Genomic DNA, 20179 nt, shown 5'->3' with positions numbered 1-20179 from the left:
CGGGGTGGGGGTGTTTGGGCACCTTTTGGGTACAGGACATAACCACAGAGAGATGCTACCTAACAAAATCAAATATTTTGACCTGGTTGTTTGTACTCTCACATTAACCTAAAATAAAAAAACTAAAAAAATTTTTAAAGGTGGAAGGATCACTTGAGACCAGGAATTTGAGACCGGTTGAGCAACATCACAAGACTTTATCTCTACAAAAAAATTATTAAAGATTAGCTGTATGTGCATAGCAGTCCTAGGTACTCAAAACCCTAAAGCAGGAGGATGGCTTGGGCCCAAGAGTTTGAGGTTACAGGGAGCTGTGACAATGCCCAGCACTCTAGCCCTAGCAACAAAGCGAGGATGCTGTCTCCAAAAGCAAAATAAAATTTTAGGCCAACCCCCTTACACAAAAATAAAAAACAAAACAACAAAAAAACCCTGAGAGAAATTCACCAGCAAACATGCCTTACAGGAAACGATAAACACATTTCATACAAAAAAAAAAGAAAAAACACACAAATAAGACATGATTAAGTAAAGTTACTTTATTTTCCCCACAGCACTTCTAATATAAGCTGTTACGTAAATACTGATACTGAGAAATAATTTGGAAGAATAACTGAGAGAAGTCAAAACATCATGCCTTCCAATCCATCCTCCATGAACTTTTTATAAAGTGCCATAAATTTGGCCACAAATGCTTCCAAGTGATAAATGGCTTTGCTACCCAGCTGCAGACGATGTTCATAATAAGCTGCCATCTGGGCCACTTCTCCTTTCAGCTGTCCATCACAATTATGTAACAGTTCTGAGAGAAGGCCCTAAGGAAAGAGAGTACTCATTTTTAAAAGAAATTAGCTAAACGTGCTTTATTTTTCTCATTCATAGAAATAAAACGTAAGTTAAAATCTTTTTCATGTATGTGAAATCGTTGATTAATTTATGTGAACTAGTAGTCTTCAAATGTAAACATGTAGTAGCTATCTACCACATTCCTAATTCCAAATATTTAACCCCACAAGTATACATCGAGTACAAAAATGCTTCCCACAGCACTATGTGTAATAATAATCTTAGACATTCCTAAAGTTCCACCAAGAGAGATCACATTCAGAACACTATGATAGTCAACATATGATGGGTAAAAAGAACAGGGTAAATCTGTACAGCTGTAAAATAAGATCCACGCTACACCTTGAATGAAAACACCATGCAGAACACTGAGTAGTTTTGTGAAATGACATTTACATATCTGTTTCTATGTGACTGGAATAGTGTTCTGTTAAAAGTAATTACCCTTCCAGATATGGAAGGATGGACTTTTACTCTTTTCCTTGTATATTTGTATCATTTAAATTTTTTCACGTATTATCAAATATAATTTCAATAAAAACAAATAAAAAAACATGAATTCCCTAATACCTCACAACCCGTAAATCCAGCTAGCTAGGTAACTTACAAGTTAAAACTTTAGCAACAGCTTAAAATATCCTACACAGTCTGGACTCTGCCTCCCTCTTTTACCCGTTTTCCCAAGTACACTGAGTTCCATCATCTGAAATGCCTGCTCCCCGGCTATTTACAGTGTTGTTCTTTTATCTCCCGAATCCCAGCTTAAACATATCTTCTTCAGAGCAGCCATCAATGGCCTTCCACAGCCCTCCCCTCCAGTATCATCATTTCTCCTTAGGCTTTCCTTTACAGCACTTTCAACATTCTGAAATCTTCTTACTTCTTACTTGTTTCCCAGTGCCCCTGCTATACCACCACTCGCCCCAAAGCAGCCCCCCTTCTTCAGCACACCTCTAATGATGCCTGGCACACAGGAGAGGCTCCATAAATACCCGAGGGATCAATGAGCTGAAGAGAAAGAGGTGCCAATGTATCTCAGTATGTAAAAGCCCTGTGATCACACGCTCCACGTCCAAATACTGTGGTCATAAACAGTTTAAGATCTGAAACTGGATTACCTTCATTATAATCTCAGGAGGAATGCAATGAGTTAGAAGCTCATAGAGTCTTCCACGAACCTCAAGGAGCCTATATAAAATAAAATGATTGATATTTTATGATGAAAACAAGAGATGTTCTTCCAAGTACCTACACTGCAGCTTTACTTTATGAATTAAATGAACAATCCAATATAAGCATAGTTTCTTAATCTGTCACACTTAAGACACACATAAACCCTTAATTTCAGTTCATTTTTCAAAAAAGAATTTTCAGAACTCCTTTAAAGTAAGACATTTATATTCAGGGTAATTAATTATATCAAAATACTATGAAAATACCAGATAGACGTTCAGACTTCATGAGTAGTCAAATTTGAGCATATGCACGACATGGAATTTAACATATTTGAAAAACATATAAAATGTTTACTTTTTTTCTCCAGAGAAATGCTACGTAAAACATCTGGAAAATGGCCATGAAAAGATGAACGATTGCTAGTCAATGACATAAGTGACAAAAGGTAAAATGGGCATGAGATACAGTATAAAGCCACTGTCTAGACTGCACAGTGACACACGTAAAAGCAATATGGCAGGGACACAAAACTGTCCTGACATTATAGGGGCAGGACAAGAGGTTAAAGCTGAGCACAGAATGAGGCTAAGTGAATGTGAACATTCAAACTTCTGAGCCCTCAACTCCAGGCCTGTCTCTTCATATTTGTGGAAGGGAAAGAGGTAAAGGAAGGAAATATACAAACACGATTTTAAAACAGTAAGAAAAATAAGCAACTCAAATTTCAAAGCACATAAAACAAGTAGCTTTATCTTTATTTTGCTGTATCTTACCTATCCCAAAGGAAAAAATATGTTCTGAATTTTTATTACAATAATCCTATAGATATTTCATACTTCAGATAAATCAGATTATAAAATATTTTTTTAAAGTAGAATTCCAGACTCCTCTCCTGAGACTCCAGGAGAATGAGGCCTGCTACATTAAACCTACACCAAAGTGAGCCCCTGCTACATGTAAGACATTGTAGCAACAATTTAACTCACACCTCAATCTTGTGAAGGGGGATCATCTCCATTTTTTTTAGATGAAAAAACTAAGGCTCAGATAGTTTAAGTAACTGGATAAAACTGACCACAGCAAGGCATGACTCAAACACAGACCTGTTTGTCTTACTCCAAAGTCACCCTTCACTACGGCACTTAACACCTTACTCTGTACTAGGTTCACTGCTATACACTACTAATTCCTCAGCTATGCTTTTACTGAAAAAACCTCACATTCAGCAAGGGGAGGTTTCTATCAAAACTCATGCAGGTGACCCAGCATTTTAATTCAGATCTGACTCAAAAGCTCATGATTTCTCACATCTCAAAAGTAAAACCTGACTGTTAAAGTGTAAAGTAATAAAAACAAAAGACATACAGTATGAAATTATTTTAATATGTACACAACTTATTTCTAAAAAGCTGCCTGAGGATCTTTCTAGCTATGCAACTGTGATATAACCACACCCTGTATAATATCTGCCACATGTTAACAGATTATGTCAGTCTGGGTTAATTTGTTATATTACTTAGTTTCAAAAAAATAAGTATATTCTATGTTAAGTATGTCTGTGTCATTATTTCTTAATCAACTAGCAAGTGATTAAGAGTATAATTTCTTCTGTCAGACAAACATGGGTATTCGAGAACGACTTCTGTCTCTTAAAAACTGAATGTCCCTGAACAAGTTATTTAATCTTCCTAAATCTCAGGAAGTAAATCTACAAAGTAAGATGGTAATACTATTTTCTTCATAGGACTGTTGCATGAAATAAATGAGTCAACACAGTGTAAAAGCTGACATAACAATAAATGTTAGTTGCTATTCAAATTAGAAAATTATGACTGTTCTAAAATCAAACAAAAATCAAGACTATAAATATTAGAGCAACCTTAAGGGGTCAACAATCAGAAGCCGTCATTTAGCACTATACGGGCCATAATCAGAAAGATCCCAGACTTCCAGTATTTCTGGCCAGCTCCAAGGATGGAATTGAGCAATTTTTTTTTGGTTTCCCCCAGACTGTTAGTTTGAACAGGAAACAGAACTTGTTCTTGAACAAGTTCATTAATAAGCTGCCAAAATGTTAGAAAACTCAGAAGAAATTCGTAAGCAGCATTAAAAGATTTTATAAAGCAAAGCAGTAATCAAAGTTCTAAAAATGCATGTGCTGTCAAATAATGTAGCAAGTACTTAATTAAATCTCTTAAAAATAGGAAAGTTGTACTACCAAGTTTTCTTCTTTAAAGTCATAACAAAAACAAAATCATCTTTAGTATGAAAAACAAAAGATTCCTTTGTTAGGCAAAGTCCCTCTTGCAATATGGGGACTCTCTATACTATTAGCTGAATTTTCTATAAAACTAAAATGCTCTGAAAAATAAAGTTCTATTATTTAAAAATAAAAAAATAAAAGATTCCTAAACCATACTTTGTTTAAATTTTATCTTTTTAAGTGGTGAACTTCTTCACTGAATATTAACATTTAACAAAATAGAATGCACACCTTTTCCTAAAAATAAGGTTTGTTTTCTGATGAGACTACTTATGTTTGGCATTTTTTTGTAAAATTATCAATGTCAAAAATTTAATTATGAGACCTCAAAGGAAACCCATTGACATACTGAGTCCTCACTATGCAAGATTCACAATCTACCTCAACCAATCCGTGCAACAGCTAAAGAACAGTTTACAATCCTTTCAAAGAATCTCTCATAAAAATACAATTCACCAGATCTCTCTCTCAAGAAGAGAAACGAATGTATTCCTCTCATCATTATTTTCCTCTAAAATTAAATTCTAGTGGATGCACGCAGTCTATTCTGCAACCTAACGTGATCTGCTATGCTAACGTCCAAAGATGGTTTCTCAGCTCTGGCAGGCACCCAGGAAATGAGAGTGTGCTGCAACGAGCCTTCTCCAGATGTTCCAAAGGTAGTGCAGCTTAACACTGTCATGTCATTCTTGGTTTGGAAGACAGCAGACTGTCCTTCTTAATCAAAGCTGCCATAAATCAAACAACTAGAGGGTGAGGTATTTTCAGTACGGTCCACCATGGAATAATAGACTCACAGAAGTAATGGAAACAACTTTGTAGCAAATGTGCCCAAAAGTACTTCCTAAGTACCAATGGTATATACACAATGCTGTCTATAATAGAACCATCATCATCACAAAGCACAGGGATTTCCAGTCCTCATACTACTATCACTCAGGCTATTTTGCTCTTCACAATGAAGGCACAATCCTTGGCAGGACAATAATAATAATAATAATAATAATGATATCGTCGATGTATAAATGAAGAAGATGAAACTCTGAAATGAAAATGCCTGCTCAAGGACACTTAACTAAAAAGATGTCAGACTGACAGTCTGGTATCTTCTAGCACATGATGCATCAGTAACAAGTTATGTATTATTCTTTTCTATATGTATTAGAAAGCTAGGCATATTCTGTTATGTGTTAATATAATATTAAGTCATCTGAGATCCTGAAAGGAAAAATAAAAATTCTAAGATTTAATTTATACATAAATTGCACTTACATGTTAACAGCTTAATAAAAGCCATAAACAGTACCACATACCAATGATTCTGAACCACTAAATTTCTTTTTTTTTTTTTCTTTGAGACAGAGTCTCACTTTGTCCCCCTTAATGGAGTACTGTGGCATCTTAGCTCATAGCAACCTCAATCTCTTGGGCTCAAGAAATCTTCTTGCCTCAGTTTTTCATTTTTAGTAGAGACAGGGTCTCATTCTTGCTCAGGCTCATCTAGAACTTGTGAGCTCAAGCAATCTACCTGCCTTGGTCTCCCAAGAGTGCTATGATTAGAGGCGTGAACCACTGCACCTGGCTTGAACCACCAAATTTCTGAAATTAAATTCTACCTTTTCCTTACAAGTTTAATATTTAGATTCAGGATTTAATTATAATTCTAAGTGGCATACTGTCAACAAAAAACAGCTCCTGTGGGTATTATCTTGATCAAATCTTTCCCAGCACCATTTTATACTGGTTACCTTTGTGGAGTTTGCTGACTGACAATAGCATTTGCAGTCTCCCTCAGATACACCTCCCAATCTGTCTCAGGGATTTCTTGATCTGCAGTAAAAGGATATCTACATGACAAAAAGAGGACACAAGAAATTAAACAGACGTGTGCGCAAGTCCCAGAATGTATTTGTAGTACCTGCCCCATCCACTCACTGTTGCACTCTGCAGGCTTCACACATAAGTAGAGCTTTTCGGAGATTTCTGCAAGACTTCTCTGCAAGTCTACGAGCCAGTTGTGAAGGAAGTGTCAGACCTTCCTTCTTGCACACAGTAGATAACACATGGCAAATCTACAAATAAAATAATCAGGAAAATGGGCACACCTACTAAGACAATTTCTGTTAACTTTATAGCCCCATATAACCATGTTACTCTCACAATTCTTACAAGTGAAACTTAAAATAATAATAAAGGTACCTCACCATTCTTTATCTAACATAATGTCACATATTATCCCCACTTTGCAAAAAACCTCCCCAAATCCATTAATAGCAGGAAACCTATTTAATGTGAGAATTTAGAATTTCCACTGATAGCTATTAAGAATGATAAAGAAAAAAATATATATACATATACACAAATATGTGTAAATGTTTCAGACTTTGACTCCCATTCTCACATCACCTCCTTGCAAAATGTATTTCCTCCACATTCCAGCCCCCTCCTCCAGCCAATTACATCCGCTTGAAGAAGACGGCATTAAATAACTAGCCCTTCCTTAGTTTAGTACACCTCATAATACCTATCTATTCAAAGTAAAAGATGATTTCAAGAGAAGAATTATTTCTTATTACCTGGCATTTACTACTACATAAATTGGTTGCACATCTACTAATGGTTTGCATCCAGGTACATAGATAATCTTGAATTACTTATATACTTCACTATGTTTTTACAGAAACCAACATGACAGGGATGTACATACAATACTCAGAGATCTGAACTGAATTTCTCTTAAAAGTCGTACTCGACTTACATCTTCAATGCTGGGAGCAGGCACACGGACTGCCAGGCACCTGCTACGAATAGGTGGTATCACTTTAGATGTAGAATTGCAGCACAAGATCAATCTGCAGGTGGACATATACTTTTCCATGGTTCTGCGCAAGGCATGTTGAGCATCTTTGGTGAGTTTGTCAACTTCCGTCAATAATACCACTGAGTCAAAGCAAAACAAAACAATTTCACTCAAACTTGTTCCTTTCTCCTCCTCCTTATTCAGAGTGAAATTCTAAATAATAAGCCTATTATACTACTCTTCCCATTGGGAAGTACAAACTACAGTTATACATGTAGTATACATGGTGAATTTATTTTTATTTTTTTAAATTCTATAATCAAAAAAGAAACACTAGGTTAAATGAAGCTAAATAAGTTACTTTGTTGTAGAATTCACTGTAGCCTTTATTGTTTACCTGCAAAAATTACCAAGACAAGGAGGTACTGTACTGTATTTCCCCAAAATATTTTATCTATGAAGCACATTTCTGTGGAATATTTTAAATCTAAAATCTTCTATGCCAAAGAGTGTAATTTGGAGAACATTGGTACAAGAGATGTTGGCAAAGACATCTGGCAACTTTAGTAAGATTCTGCCCAGCCATGATCAAGGATTGGCCTCAAAGTTCAGGAATAATTTGAAGGTGAAGACACAGTGCAATTGTTATAATTTTTATTAATGATCTTTCCTAGAAGATAGTAGTGGCAGAGTGGAGCATTTGAATCTTCCCCATAAGAACAAACAGAATAACTAAAGATTTCCAGACCAAAGACCCATGGACACTTATGTATATCCACTTATGTAAAGATATAAACTTCAAGCAAGTGAGAATAAGCAGCTAAAAATAAAAAGGCTCACAAGTATCAGCATCAGTGTGTGAAGAAAGAACAGAAATCCACTAGGCTTCTGACAGCCTTTAGGCAAGGAGAAGCCCCAAGTCACCCACAGCAACACACTGGAAAGCATTATGGGAAATTTGAAAGCAGTAACCTTAAGAAGAAAAGGGAGATTCCATAGCCCAATTCATGGGTGAGAGCAAGGGAACTCTGATGCAGTATGGTTTGACAGAGCAAGAGACTCTGAAAATACCATATGAAGCTCCTTTATAAAACAATTCTCCACAATGAGAAGAAATCCCAGAAATATAATTCAAATTGAAGAGAAGAGGAAGGAAGGAAGGGAAGGAAGGAAGGAAGATGGGGGATAGAGCTCAGAGCACAATGTCCTATATTTTATCACTTTGTAAAAATAAAACAAGGGGCAGCTCTAGAGCCTTGGACCTAGAAAAACTCTCTGGCCCTCCCCTCCTCTCTAAGGAGGAAAAGTCACTTAGCTTCAATAAGACAAACGACCAACAGAAAAGGAACAAGGCTGAATGAAACAGTTTTAAGAAAGAGAAGTAGAGGAATAGAGTAACATTGTTATGGGTACAGAAGAGTCAAAGTATTTCCTAAACTGTTACTAAGTACTTACTGGTTTTTGCTCTTTTTAAGTTAACAGTAAAATGTAAGAAAACTTAAATATTTGTCTTCATAATGCTAATTCAATTGTAACTGAGAGCTGAAATACTGTTAGTCCATTTTTTAACGACCCTAAAACATTTCATTTTTAAGTTTAACTGTAATTAGGCACTATCAATTTTAATTAAAATTTTAAATTGTAACCACATTTATTATATCTTTAACTTTTTCTTATAACACATTAAGAATAAGGACATAATACTTTGCAAACATATACATATGATATCATTATTTTTGTTTTGTGTAGTGATGCTGGAATTAGTGATGAAGAAGTACTTGGTAGGCAGAAACAGCAGTGTATTTTTAAAAATTAACACATCATGACCAAGTAAGGGTTACTCCAGAAATACAGAACAGTTTTAATATTAGAAAATTCAGTAATATAAGCAATGATACTAACAGAACCAAGAAGAAAAAAACTCCATAAAATCCCATTTATAGACGCAAAAGAAGCATTAGACAAATTCAACACATATTCACATTGAAAACACCCAGTAAAATAGGAACTGCTAACTACTTACTACTATGATGAAATACATTACCTCAGACCAAAAACTTAGCAAATCACTAACTATGGGGAAATCCTAAGACTTTCCTTCCAGAGTCATGACATGTCTACTATCTCTACCATTTAGTACTATAGTAGAGGAAAGACCAACATAATTAGACAAGAGAAAGTATTTAGAGCCATAAAAATTCGAAAGGAAAGGAAAAAATTATCTCCATTTAGAGATGATATAAACATGCCTCTAAAAAACCCAAAGGAAAACTATGGAAAGACTATTTTAACAATCAGAGAATTTTAATAACATAGCAGGGAATAAAATTAAGATATAAATTTAATAACTGTCACATAAATAACAGAAAATATAAGAAAAGACTCTATCATAGCTTAAAATAAATTCATAAATTTAAATTTATTTTGAAATATAGAGACTAATGAAGAAAGATAAGAAATGGGTAAGAACACACAGCAATTCACAAAATAAACATAAGCAATTAAAAAATTACCACATTTGATATGAAAAACACTGTTTACTCAAATTGACAAAGATCAAAAATAATTATCTGCAGTGTTGATAAATGTTGGGGAAAAATGAGCCCTCCCAAACACCATTAGCAAATCTATACCCACTTTCAGATTCAGAATTTGGCAAAGTATATTAAAAGCATTAAATGTTGGCATATTTATCATCACAAAATTGCACCTGTAAGAATATATACATAAAGAAAATACTGAAAGTTAAGGACCAAACTGTCATACTAGGTATCTTTATGTGATGGGATTATATCTGATTTTAAGGGGTTTTTTGCTGATCTAAGTATTTGATAATGAATGTAAGACTTTAGTCATAAGAACAATTATTCTAAAATCATGTAAATTCTTATTTTAAATAAAGTATTTTTCATTACTCATCTTGTTCTAAAATCACAAATGGGTGGCACAAATAGCCCTTTTCCATGAAGTTCAATTCTATCACAGAGATCATATATGACTTGTTCATTTTCATAAATTAAAAAAAAAGAGCACTAATGTTAGGCGAACTCATAAAAAGAAATCTTTTTTCCACATACCTTTAAAATCTCTTTGAGAGTTTGTTTCAAGTTGCTGTGATTGTGCCACTGTTTTTAACATCTCCTGAATTACCACCCGGTCATTATTTCCAGCGTCACTGCACCAAACATAAACAATGGCTATATATATGTAAATACTTAGAAAGAAGTATGCCCTTATTCCTACTAAGTTATTGCTAGAAAAATGTTGACGATTTTAAGTGGTTAAAATTTTAATCAAAGTTAACATTACTAATTATAAACTTTTAAAAGTGAAATGTTTTAGGCTCTTTAAAAATTATTGACACTTGGTTCGGCACTTCAGCTAGTGGTTAGGGTGCCGGCCACATACACCGGGGTTGGAGGGTTCGAACCCAGCCAGAGCCTGCTAAACAACGACAACTACAACAAAAAAAAAGCTGGGTGTTTTGGTGGGCGCCTGTAGTCTCAGCTACTTGGGAAGCTAAGGCAAGAGAATCACTTAAGCCCAAGAGTTGGAGGTTGCTGTGAGCTATGAGGCACAGCACTCTCCCAAGGGTGACATAGTAAGAGTCTGTCTCAGGCAAAAAAAAAAAAATTATTGACACTCTTCCAATTGGATTAACATCATTGAAAACACTAAACATGTTCTTACATTAAATTTACAATTAACATAAAAAGAACAGTAAAAATAAATAGAGGCTGGGTACGGTGGCTTATGCCAATAATCCTAGCACTCTGGGAGGCAGAGGAGGGTGGATCACCTGAGTTCAGGAGTTCAAGTCTAGCTTGAGCAAAGTGAGACCCCATCTCCACCAAACATAGAAAAACTAGCTAGATGTTGTGACGGGCGACTATGGTCCCAGCTACTTGGGAGGCTGAGTGGAAGAGGATAACTTGAAGCCGAGAGTTTGAGTTTGTTGTGAGCTGTGATGCCATGGCACTCTACCCAGGGTGACGGAGTGAGACTCTGTCTCAAAACAAGCAAACAAACAAAAAACTAATAATAGGTAATGATTTGGCAAATATCTTAACACTTCAGCATCCACTACAGAAAGTTAGTACATAGTTCCAGTTAATTGAGAAATTAATTATAAAATACAAAAATAACTCTTTGAAACAGAAATTTAATCCCAATCCTTTTTCCTATCCTCCAGGTAGCAAAGGTCTGAGAGAGAACAAAACTAGAAGTCTGTTTCCAGCACTGACCTGAAGCTGATTCAGGGAGGTAAGCTAGGGAACAGGATAAGAAAACCTGCACTTAAAATACAAAGTCAGAACTCTGTAAACTTTGACTTATTACAGGCATTTATCTGTCATTTACACCAATATTATTGCTTTGGCACTCAGGTGAAGTATCTCTCAAACCAACAGAAGTCACCTGGTCAATTTAGGTTGAATGGAAGTTAATTTCAAACACCCCCAAACAATCAGCTTATTCTCCAATTGGCTATTCTTGCTTCAAAGGAACTCATAATGAAAAAAAGAGGGCAAAGCAATTGACTTTATTTTCCCAAACAACCATCAAGTTTTTCTCATATCACCATTAGCTCAACATACCCAGAGTGTCTCTTTTATGATTATTTTCCTAGTCAAGAATCCAAAACATTTTCTGTCTACAGAATTAACACTCCTACTTTTATGATTAGACCCATTCCCTTATTCCTATTTTGTCATACCCAGAAAAAAATAACAATACCTGTTATAGTTGTTTTAAGGATAAATATAATAGTAAAATAATCCATACACCTCAGCTTATAAACTGTCTGCTTCTGCTCCATTCAGCCTTCTCCCGCTCCTCGAAGTGGATGTTCACCATCGCCTCTGTGCCACTGCCCATGTTGCCTTTGCTTGAGAATGTCCAGACCCTTGAAGCCTCACCCAACTTAGCTCCCAGGATAATTTCTATACCACTCAGTATTTAACTGCTGCTAAATAAATTTTCAATGCCACCCCAACCAGATCTTACCATATCATAGACAATAGAGACATTGTTTGGTAGACAATCTCTAACACCTTCTCATCAAGAAACTGAACAAACAGAGTGGCAAAGACAGACGTGGCAACCAAACTTGATTTCTAAAATATTCACCACAGAAGTTATCAACTTTTTTATGACACAGAGTCTCACTCTGTGTCACCCTGAGTAGAGCCCCGTGGCATCGTACCTCACAGCAACCTCAAACTCTTGGATTTGAGCAATCCTTTTGCCTCCCAAGTAGGTAGGATTTTAGGCATGCGTCACCACGCCCTCCTAGTTTTTCTATTTTTAGTAGACACGGGGTCTCGCTGTTGCTCAGCTGGTCTGGGACTCCTGAGCTCCAGCAATCCACCTGCCTCGGTCTCCCACAGTGCTAAGATTACAGGAGTGAACCATCCCGCCTGGACCATTATCAACTTTTTACACCCACCTTGTTCATCAGAACTGGATGAGTCAATTAATTTAACAAAAACTTATTAACAATTCAGTGTACTTTGTATGAAACAGTGACCACTGTAGAGCAAGAAAACTTAAAATATTGTTGAAATTATTTGACAGAGAGGGCAAATATGAAGGCTCTAGGTTTCCTATCAAGAAAGGAAGCTTACTACTTGGGAGGCTGAAGCAAGGGAATCACCTAAGCCCAGGAGTTGGAGGTTGCAGTGAGCTGTGTGACGCCACGGCACTCTACCGGGGGTGACAAAGTAAAACTCTGTCTCTACCAAAAAAAACAAAAAAAAAGAAAAAGGAAAGGACGTTTCCCCTTTATCTGTTTTATACACTGTGCTTCCATATATATATATATATATGATTTTACTTCCAGAAAAAGATTCTAATTTTTTTTTTTTTAAAAAAGGAGTCTGAACACCATTTTTCTAAAAATGCTTACTTCTATACAGTATGTAGAGGGCAATTTACCTGGGATTAACTTCAAGGTGGTAGTTACTTGCAATAGTGCTAATTTCAATTTTTTTTTTAGATGGAGTCTGTGGGGAGAAAAAAAGTTTTTTTAAATTTTCATTTCTCTTTTGTATTTTCATTGTTCTCTCTTTTACTATACACCCAATTTATACTTGGTAAAAACATAAAACTTAAGATAAACACCATGTTTTAACTTCTTAATGCCATTCTTCCCTTAATGTGCAGATAAACATGTTTTTATATACATGGGGTCATACCCCATGGCCTGTTTTTATTGTGACTTTTTTCTTCTCCTTGCATCCAAAAATCTACAAATCATCCCCAGTTATCACCAGATCATCATCCTTAACAATCTGCAACTATCCTTTCATACCCATTTCCATGTTAACACAAAAATAAACAAATATATTATAGAGTATCGCTTTTTATAAAAAATGATAAAATCATATGTATGATTTTCCTACTTAACAATAAATCTTGGCAATACCTCTCAGAAAAATGGGGTAATATCATAGTTGTATATCAATATATAGCATGGATGTTCCACAGTTCGCCATACAGATAGACACTTTGTTTTTGCCACTTAAACAATTCCATAATTAACATACTTGTACATACATCTCATGTACTGCTCTCATTTCTATAGAAATGATTCTTAGTAAAGATTTGCTGGATTGAAGAGGTTGTGTTTTATAAACTTTAATACATATGTGTGTATGTAGTATATTTATAGACTAGCTGCTTTCCAAAATAGTCTAACAATTCACAATTCACAATTCTAATTATCACAAAGGTCAAACACCTTCACATCCGTTTATCGGTCAGATTTCTCTCCGGAGACTATGTTACTCAGTTTTCTACCAGGTTATTTGTCTTTCTGGCATCACTTTATAAAATCCTACATTTAATACATTCCTGTGAAATGTTTTATGACAATCTTTCATTTTTCTATTGATTTTACATTATGTTTTGTCAAACCAACTTTCAAAAGCCACATATAACCAAGTATCTGTTTCTTGTCTTCTACGATTTCCATGTTTTCTGTTAAAAGGTGCTCTTGGCCCATAAGCAGCTCATATAGTCTAAAACATTTTACTCGAAGATATTTAGCACTTTTAAGTCTTTAATTAACCTGGAATTTGTCTTTATAAATTGTGCACCATGAGGACCCAACTCTGTTTTCCTCCAAATAGGTACCTGGATATACTGGTACATTTTGCTGTCTTATCCTCTTCCCGATTTGAAATAGACCTTCATCATATTTCTGAGCTCTCTATTCAATTCCCCTGGTCTAATTTTCTATTCCCATGACAATATCATATTGTTTTGATTACAATAGCCTCACAATATCATTTATTATCTGGTAATGTAAGCCCCACTTCACTGATCCTCCTTTTCACAATTATTTTAGCTAGTCTCAGAAATGTATTCATCTGTATGGACTATAAGATCATTTCACAGATTCATAAAAACCATTTGGATTTTAATCAGAATTTCATTGAAATTTGTACTGTAACTTATAGCAAACACTTTTAAATATTAAGCCTACTGAGAACATGTTGCATTTTTCCTTTTTTTTTTTTCCTTGTCCTTTTAGACATTTCTTCCCCTGAAACCCACATCTTCCTTGTTAAGTTTGTCCCTACAATATTTTCCACCAAGATGTACAACTGGCACCTCAAATTCAATGTATCTACATTCATAAGCTAATCAACATCAGCCTAAAACCCAGTTATCCTCCCAAAGATTCTATTAATAACACTAACATCCACAGTAAACATTTTTTCAATAACTAATATGTATATGACATTCTACCAAGGGCTATAAGGATATGAAAATAAATATGACACATTAGGTACAAAATGAACACAATCCAAAATAAGACATGTGTAAACAACTATAATCAAGGCAAAACAAAACAAGTACTATAAAAGGTATAAACTAGAGGTTGTAGAAGAGAAATTAAATTTTATGAGGTATGGAGGAGACCTTTCAGCTAGATCTTAAGCATCATCCCTTAGGAAAGAGCATAGAAACATACTGCCTATGAGGCTGGAAATCTCAGACAGGGCAACATCTCAGGACGCTTCTTCACCTGCCAGAATCTCATGCTTCCTTTGCCAGTCAATTGCTCAATCTTTACCAAGTCACTTGATTGTTCAATTTTTTTCTCAAAATCATTCCCTTTTTTTTCATTCCCACTAATGCTCTCAGAACTTTAGAAACTTTTGTTCTAATTCCAGCTAAGACATCATCTTAGTAGGTAATCTTAAATGAATCTCACCCTCTATATTTTGCTCAAAACCTCCTGTTGCTCTTATTTCCTCTCCAACATATATGGCTTTGGTCTGGTTTTAACAGTTGAGTCTATGAATCAGTAGCTCCCAATCCCCTGGTCTAATGTGCACCAGGATCATCTGTGAAATGCTTATTTAAATCATACCTTAAGCAGCAACTAGTGGGGACAGTGAATGCATATATGACCAGAATTGAAAATCCCTGCTATAAATATTTGGAGGGCCTCAAAGTGAAATGCTTACTGTGATAGTCTCATGTTCAATTCTCAATTTTTCTACTCCAACACCATAGAGTTCACGTAGAATACACATAATTCTTGTCTTTTTTCCAGCACCTGATGGTCCATACACTAACAAATGAGGAAAGTCACCACATTGCACCTGTTAAAAAAAAAAAAAAAAGGAACAAGGCATTTTTCCCTAGTCAAACTGAACTGCTCTAGGTAGTACCAAACTACTTTTTAAGTATCAAATATTTTGTATATCTACCTATGAAACTCCAAATTCAAATATATTGATATTTATATTTAATAAACTCTGAAATTTTGATTATTACCCAGCACTAATTTTATATAATTTACATACATAGCATAGTAAATGCAAGATACAACACCAAATGCTAGAAAGGAGGAAATTCCAAACCTGGATATCAGAATCTCCAAGAGAACTTTTTCAAATAAAGGAATGATTGATTTCTGGACCCTATCAAGCGTAACATTAGGATTCTATAACTCTGAGACTGATGTCTGTCTTAGTTTGGACTCCAAGAAACTGACCCTGTGATGAGAGTTGAGTGCAGTTGGTCTACTTGGGAGGTAAAGGAAAACTTCATAGAAAAGCAGGGATGCGAAATAAGAAAAGGCACCAGAGTGTGTTATCAAGTTAAACACCATCCAGTTATCTGGGCTTAATCCCGCTGGGGAAACTCTGAAAGTCAGCATAAACACACCACAAAATCAACTCACCCAAGGGGTGGGAGAGCTGGAGTATGATACTCTCTCTCATCAGTCCTTTGTTGGAGGCCTGCTTAGGAAAGTGGATGAGAGGGAAAGAGGGCATTAATTCTCAGGCATTTCAGGTCTGCTTGCAGCTGTTCTCAACCTGTGGGTCGCGACCCACAGGAACTGTATTAAAAGGTCGCGCGGTATTAGGAAGGTTGAGAACCACTGTCTTAGGGGAAGGCCTCACGGAAAGCACAGATGTACAAAGTTGAAAGTTAGTCTGTATGCGTTTAAGACTCAAGGTCAAGGGACTTACTTTACTAAGTAGGGCATGATAGCATCTGCCACACTACAACACAAAGACAGTGTGATTTTTCAATAGCTTTCCAGGTGATTCTGATGATGTCAGGTTTGGGAAGCAGTGCCATGAAGGACATAAATCTTGTGATGCAAAAGTTCTGTAAAACACCATTATAGACGAAATAAATATCTTATCAGAGGTGCCTATTACAGTGAATATTAATACCATACAAACTCATCCATCTCTGGCACTGAAAAAGAAAAATCTCAAGGAGAGGAACAACTCACCTAATATAGCACCCCCCAAACAGTGGGTGCTCCACAAATAACTTGCTGCCTTTGCTCTTAAAATGTGATCTAACCAAAAATAAAAGTTACACTTTAAATATTTCATAGTTTTATTAAGTTGTAGATGAAACAGTAAACAAGGGAATATTTTAAAGCAAATTTATTAACATGTAAGACCAGTATATTAAATTGTCCAAAATATACATTCCAAATTCTATAAAGGTGGCCATAGAAAATAAGACAAAATGCATTCTTTGGCTAGGAAAATTAAAGTCAATGCTTTTCTTAGAAAATACAATCTATAAATAAAGTATATTGCTGTAACAGATTTATTTTGAAATAGTGTAAATGTAATATCGATAATTTAAAGAGACAAAAAACTTTCATTTCACAACACTCTCAAATTTTGTAATGAATTTCAGAGAGTCCTTTTTTATTATTTCTCATTTTTAAAAAGCACTTAATTTCTGTAATTCTGAAAGAGGTCAGTATCAGAACACTACAGTGTTGAGCAAAGACATTTTCATCAGCATCTTATATTACTTTTAAATCTGTAAAAGGAGTGGATAAATGTTTTCTACAGACACTTATTCTCCTCAGGAGCCTTCCTTCCTCTCCATTCCCTAGAGGAGTCACTTTGCTTTTCAGAAAATACTGCCATTTGAAAGTTTCATCAACTACAACACAAAAATAGTCATCAGGATGGGGAGGAGGGGGTGTACTCAAGGACGTCCTAATACAATACATTTGAGAATTAAAAGGACTTCAGGAGTTAACAAACATTTACAACACCTTCCCTGGAAATAAGAACACTGACTCGAAGAAATTTTAGGTAAGCCTGTTTAAAAGCAAATCTGCTCAAAATCCTCCAATAGCTTCCCATCTCCCTCTGTCAGCACCCACCACCAGCCCAATCCACACACCCCATTTTCTACTATTTTCCCGCGGGCTCACTATCACCGTCTTCCCCGGCCTTCCTGAGGTTCCTAGGACGTGACGTGCACTCTCCAGCCCCAGGGACTGTGCACTTGCTGTCTCCCCTAGCTGTTCCACTTTTTGCTCAGAAACTGCATTTACGACTTGACTTTCTAACCTCCTTCAAGTTTTGGCTCAGATGCTCTTCCAGGGAAGCTTGCCTTGTTTACGGGTACAAACCCGCACCCGCACACTCTTTCCCCCTTTCCCGTTTTGCCTTTCTTCGCAGCATTCAGCAGTTTGGAAGGCGGCGGACAAGCGCCGCCCGGCTTCTCAGGGCCTCCCTCTCCCCAGTGCTCCGGCCCCGCCGACTCACCAGGTTCCGCAGCTGGGCCGCCTGCTCCTTGTGATAGTCCAGCCGTCCCAAGGAGCAGGGCCGGTATTTGTCCACCCAGAGACTCATGCCTCCCCGGTTCCCGGCATCAGACGCTTGAAAGTCCCGCCGGCGCGCCCTGCACCCAGACGCCGAGACAAGTTTCCTGTGAGCGCCAAATCTCGCGACGTCACTGCCGGCCGCGGGAACAGCTTAGGCAGAAGAACTACGGACCCCGAGAGGGGACAGAATTTGCCGCCGCGTTGGCGCCATCTAGGTGTACTATTCACTGCCTTCTTTAATTTTTTTCTCTTTCTTTTCACCTTTTGTGATATTCCAAAAACTATAAATCGAAAATATGATTCTGATCCTCTTGGCGTCAAATCCAGATACCTCAGAGAAAAAACCTTTGTCGATGCATTTTACTCTTTCATGGAGTCACTCAATTTGTTCAACAGAAATTTACTAAATATCTACTATATGTCGAGCTCTGTCTTTGTCACTAGAGAATATTCAGGTCGGAGTGTCTCTCAGTAAAGCTACATTGAGTAAATTTCTAAAAAAAATAAGATCTAATCTTCGTTATCTTTTTTTACCTCCATCTCTCAAGATTCTAGATTGAAAACCAAAAAGATTGAAACAAAAAAAAATTTTGAAAGAGCATTTTTTAATTTAATTAATTTTTTTAATTAAAAAAAAACTACAGAAACGTGGTCTGTATAGTAGAAGACAGGAGGTTAACATGCTATTCTAAATCCAGAATAATCAAGGATTTAATATCCTCGATATTCTGCATATTAAGTTTATATATAATTTTTATAACGCCTTTCAAATTTCACTTCTCAAAATGCACTTTACTAGTTACACATAATGTAATTTATGTTTTTATTTTATGTATAGTTCAGCACCTTAAATTCTTTCATTTGACTGCAAGGTCTTATAGTACAGGACTTGATTTCCAAACACGTTTAATAACCTCTCTTTGAGGTACCTTTTCTTATTTACTTATTAATCAAGTTTTTATTGTGCTCTTCCTATTAAATAAGTTACTCCTGTGAGCAAGACTTTATTGAGCACAATCAATAATATCATTAAGTATAAAAGACAGTCCTTGTTCTCAAGAAACATTCCAAAATAAACCTGGAAAGCTTCTGTCTTGGGGCCTTTGCTACGACTGTCTTCTGAACGGTGCTTGTCCGGTGGCAATAGAGCTTCAGCTCCTTCTGGATGTTTTCTTAGGTATCATTTCCTCACTGAGGCTTCCCTGGCCACCCCTATTTAATACTGCAAAAAAAATTCTGTGTTCTCTATGCATTTCTCCTTTTGAATTGGGATGGAGGGAAACTGAAGTGAGAAGGTAAAGAAAATCAGAAGCAATTACCTTGAAGCGACATCTAAGTGGATTTTGGAATCGTGGAAAATGGCAATGGAAATAAATACTGAAAGACTGAAAGGAAGAAAGAGAAACAGGTGCTATAGTGATCAGTGATTTGTCAGAAATGATTATAAGCATGTCTGACAATTTCAACAAGCAAGTATGGTTGATGATGAAGTCTGAATGCATGTGCTTCAAAGTTACTGAAGATCCTGAGGAAGGAGAAATAGTGTAAGGGGAACAACAAGGCACATTTTATGCAAGGAAAAAATATGATTCTTTATCTGAAATTCAAATTTAGCTGGGTATCCTGTATATCATCTGACAATCCTACTCTAGACTCAAATATATGGAGAATGTGAAAGATTGCTACATGTGAAATACGATCCTCAGAGAAGAGCAATAAGATGAAGGAAGTGTTCAGAAAAGAAATTATGAATACAGATCCTGGGTTGACGAACTCCAGTCACTTTAATGACTCTGATCCTTGGGTTCCATAGTTATAAAATGGGGTTAAAGAAACTTGCTTTTCATGGCTCATTTGAGGATTGAGTAAGGTAATGTAAATACCTAACACGTAGCAGGCACTAGATAATTTGTGGTTATATGTTACTGAAAAGGGACACAGCCATAAAGATCCAAATTGAGGGGGATATGAAAACAGATGG

General features: G+C 36.1%; 1 protein-coding gene across 3 annotated transcripts; it reads right to left on the bottom strand.

Moving 5' to 3' along the window:
• Positions 1-519: 519 nt before the first annotated feature.
• RFC3 (replication factor C subunit 3) lies at positions 520-18336 on the bottom strand. 3 transcript variants are annotated; one of them, XM_053563763.1, is made up of 9 exons: positions 18140-18336; positions 15563-15700; positions 13020-13087; positions 10163-10260; positions 7044-7225; positions 6221-6357; positions 6034-6132; positions 1965-2034; positions 520-815 (listed from the first exon to the last, which is right to left on the bottom strand). In XM_053563763.1, exons 1-9 carry the CDS (start codon positions 18224-18226, stop codon positions 624-626), a joined length of 1071 nt encoding a protein of 356 aa, XP_053419738.1. In that variant the 5' UTR covers positions 18227-18336; the 3' UTR covers positions 520-623. The 3 variants fall into 3 exon arrangements, with proteins under 3 accessions (XP_053419738.1, XP_053419739.1, XP_053419740.1); XM_053563764.1 differs by lacking the exon at positions 18140-18336 and adding an exon at positions 17942-18007; XM_053563765.1 differs by lacking the exon at positions 18140-18336 and adding an exon at positions 16285-16324.
• Between the last annotated feature and the right edge of the window lie 1843 nt (positions 18337-20179).

The sequence above is a fragment of the Nycticebus coucang genome, chromosome 15, assembly GCF_027406575.1.
Source record: "Nycticebus coucang isolate mNycCou1 chromosome 15, mNycCou1.pri, whole genome shotgun sequence".
NCBI classification, from domain to species: domain Eukaryota; kingdom Metazoa; phylum Chordata; class Mammalia; order Primates; family Lorisidae; genus Nycticebus; species Nycticebus coucang.
Note: the sequence above shows the minus strand (reverse complement) of the source record. Positions and strands in the feature narration are given on the sequence as shown.

What these genes read in the sequence shown, in the direction of transcription:
- RFC3 (XM_053563763.1), bottom strand. Translation starts at nt 18,226, where the DNA reads ATGAGTCTCTGGGTGGACAAATACCGGCCCTGCTCCTTGGGACGGCTG. An exon ending in GAAGCCTGCAGAGTGCAACA is followed by an intron (nt 6,133 to 6,220) that starts GTGAGTGGATGG and finishes TTTGTCATGTAG; the next exon opens with ATATCCTTTTACTGCAGATC. An exon ending in CTCCTGAGATTATAATGAAG is followed by an intron (nt 816 to 1,964) that starts GTAATCCAGTTT and finishes CTCTTTCCTTAG; the next exon opens with GGCCTTCTCTCAGAACTGTT.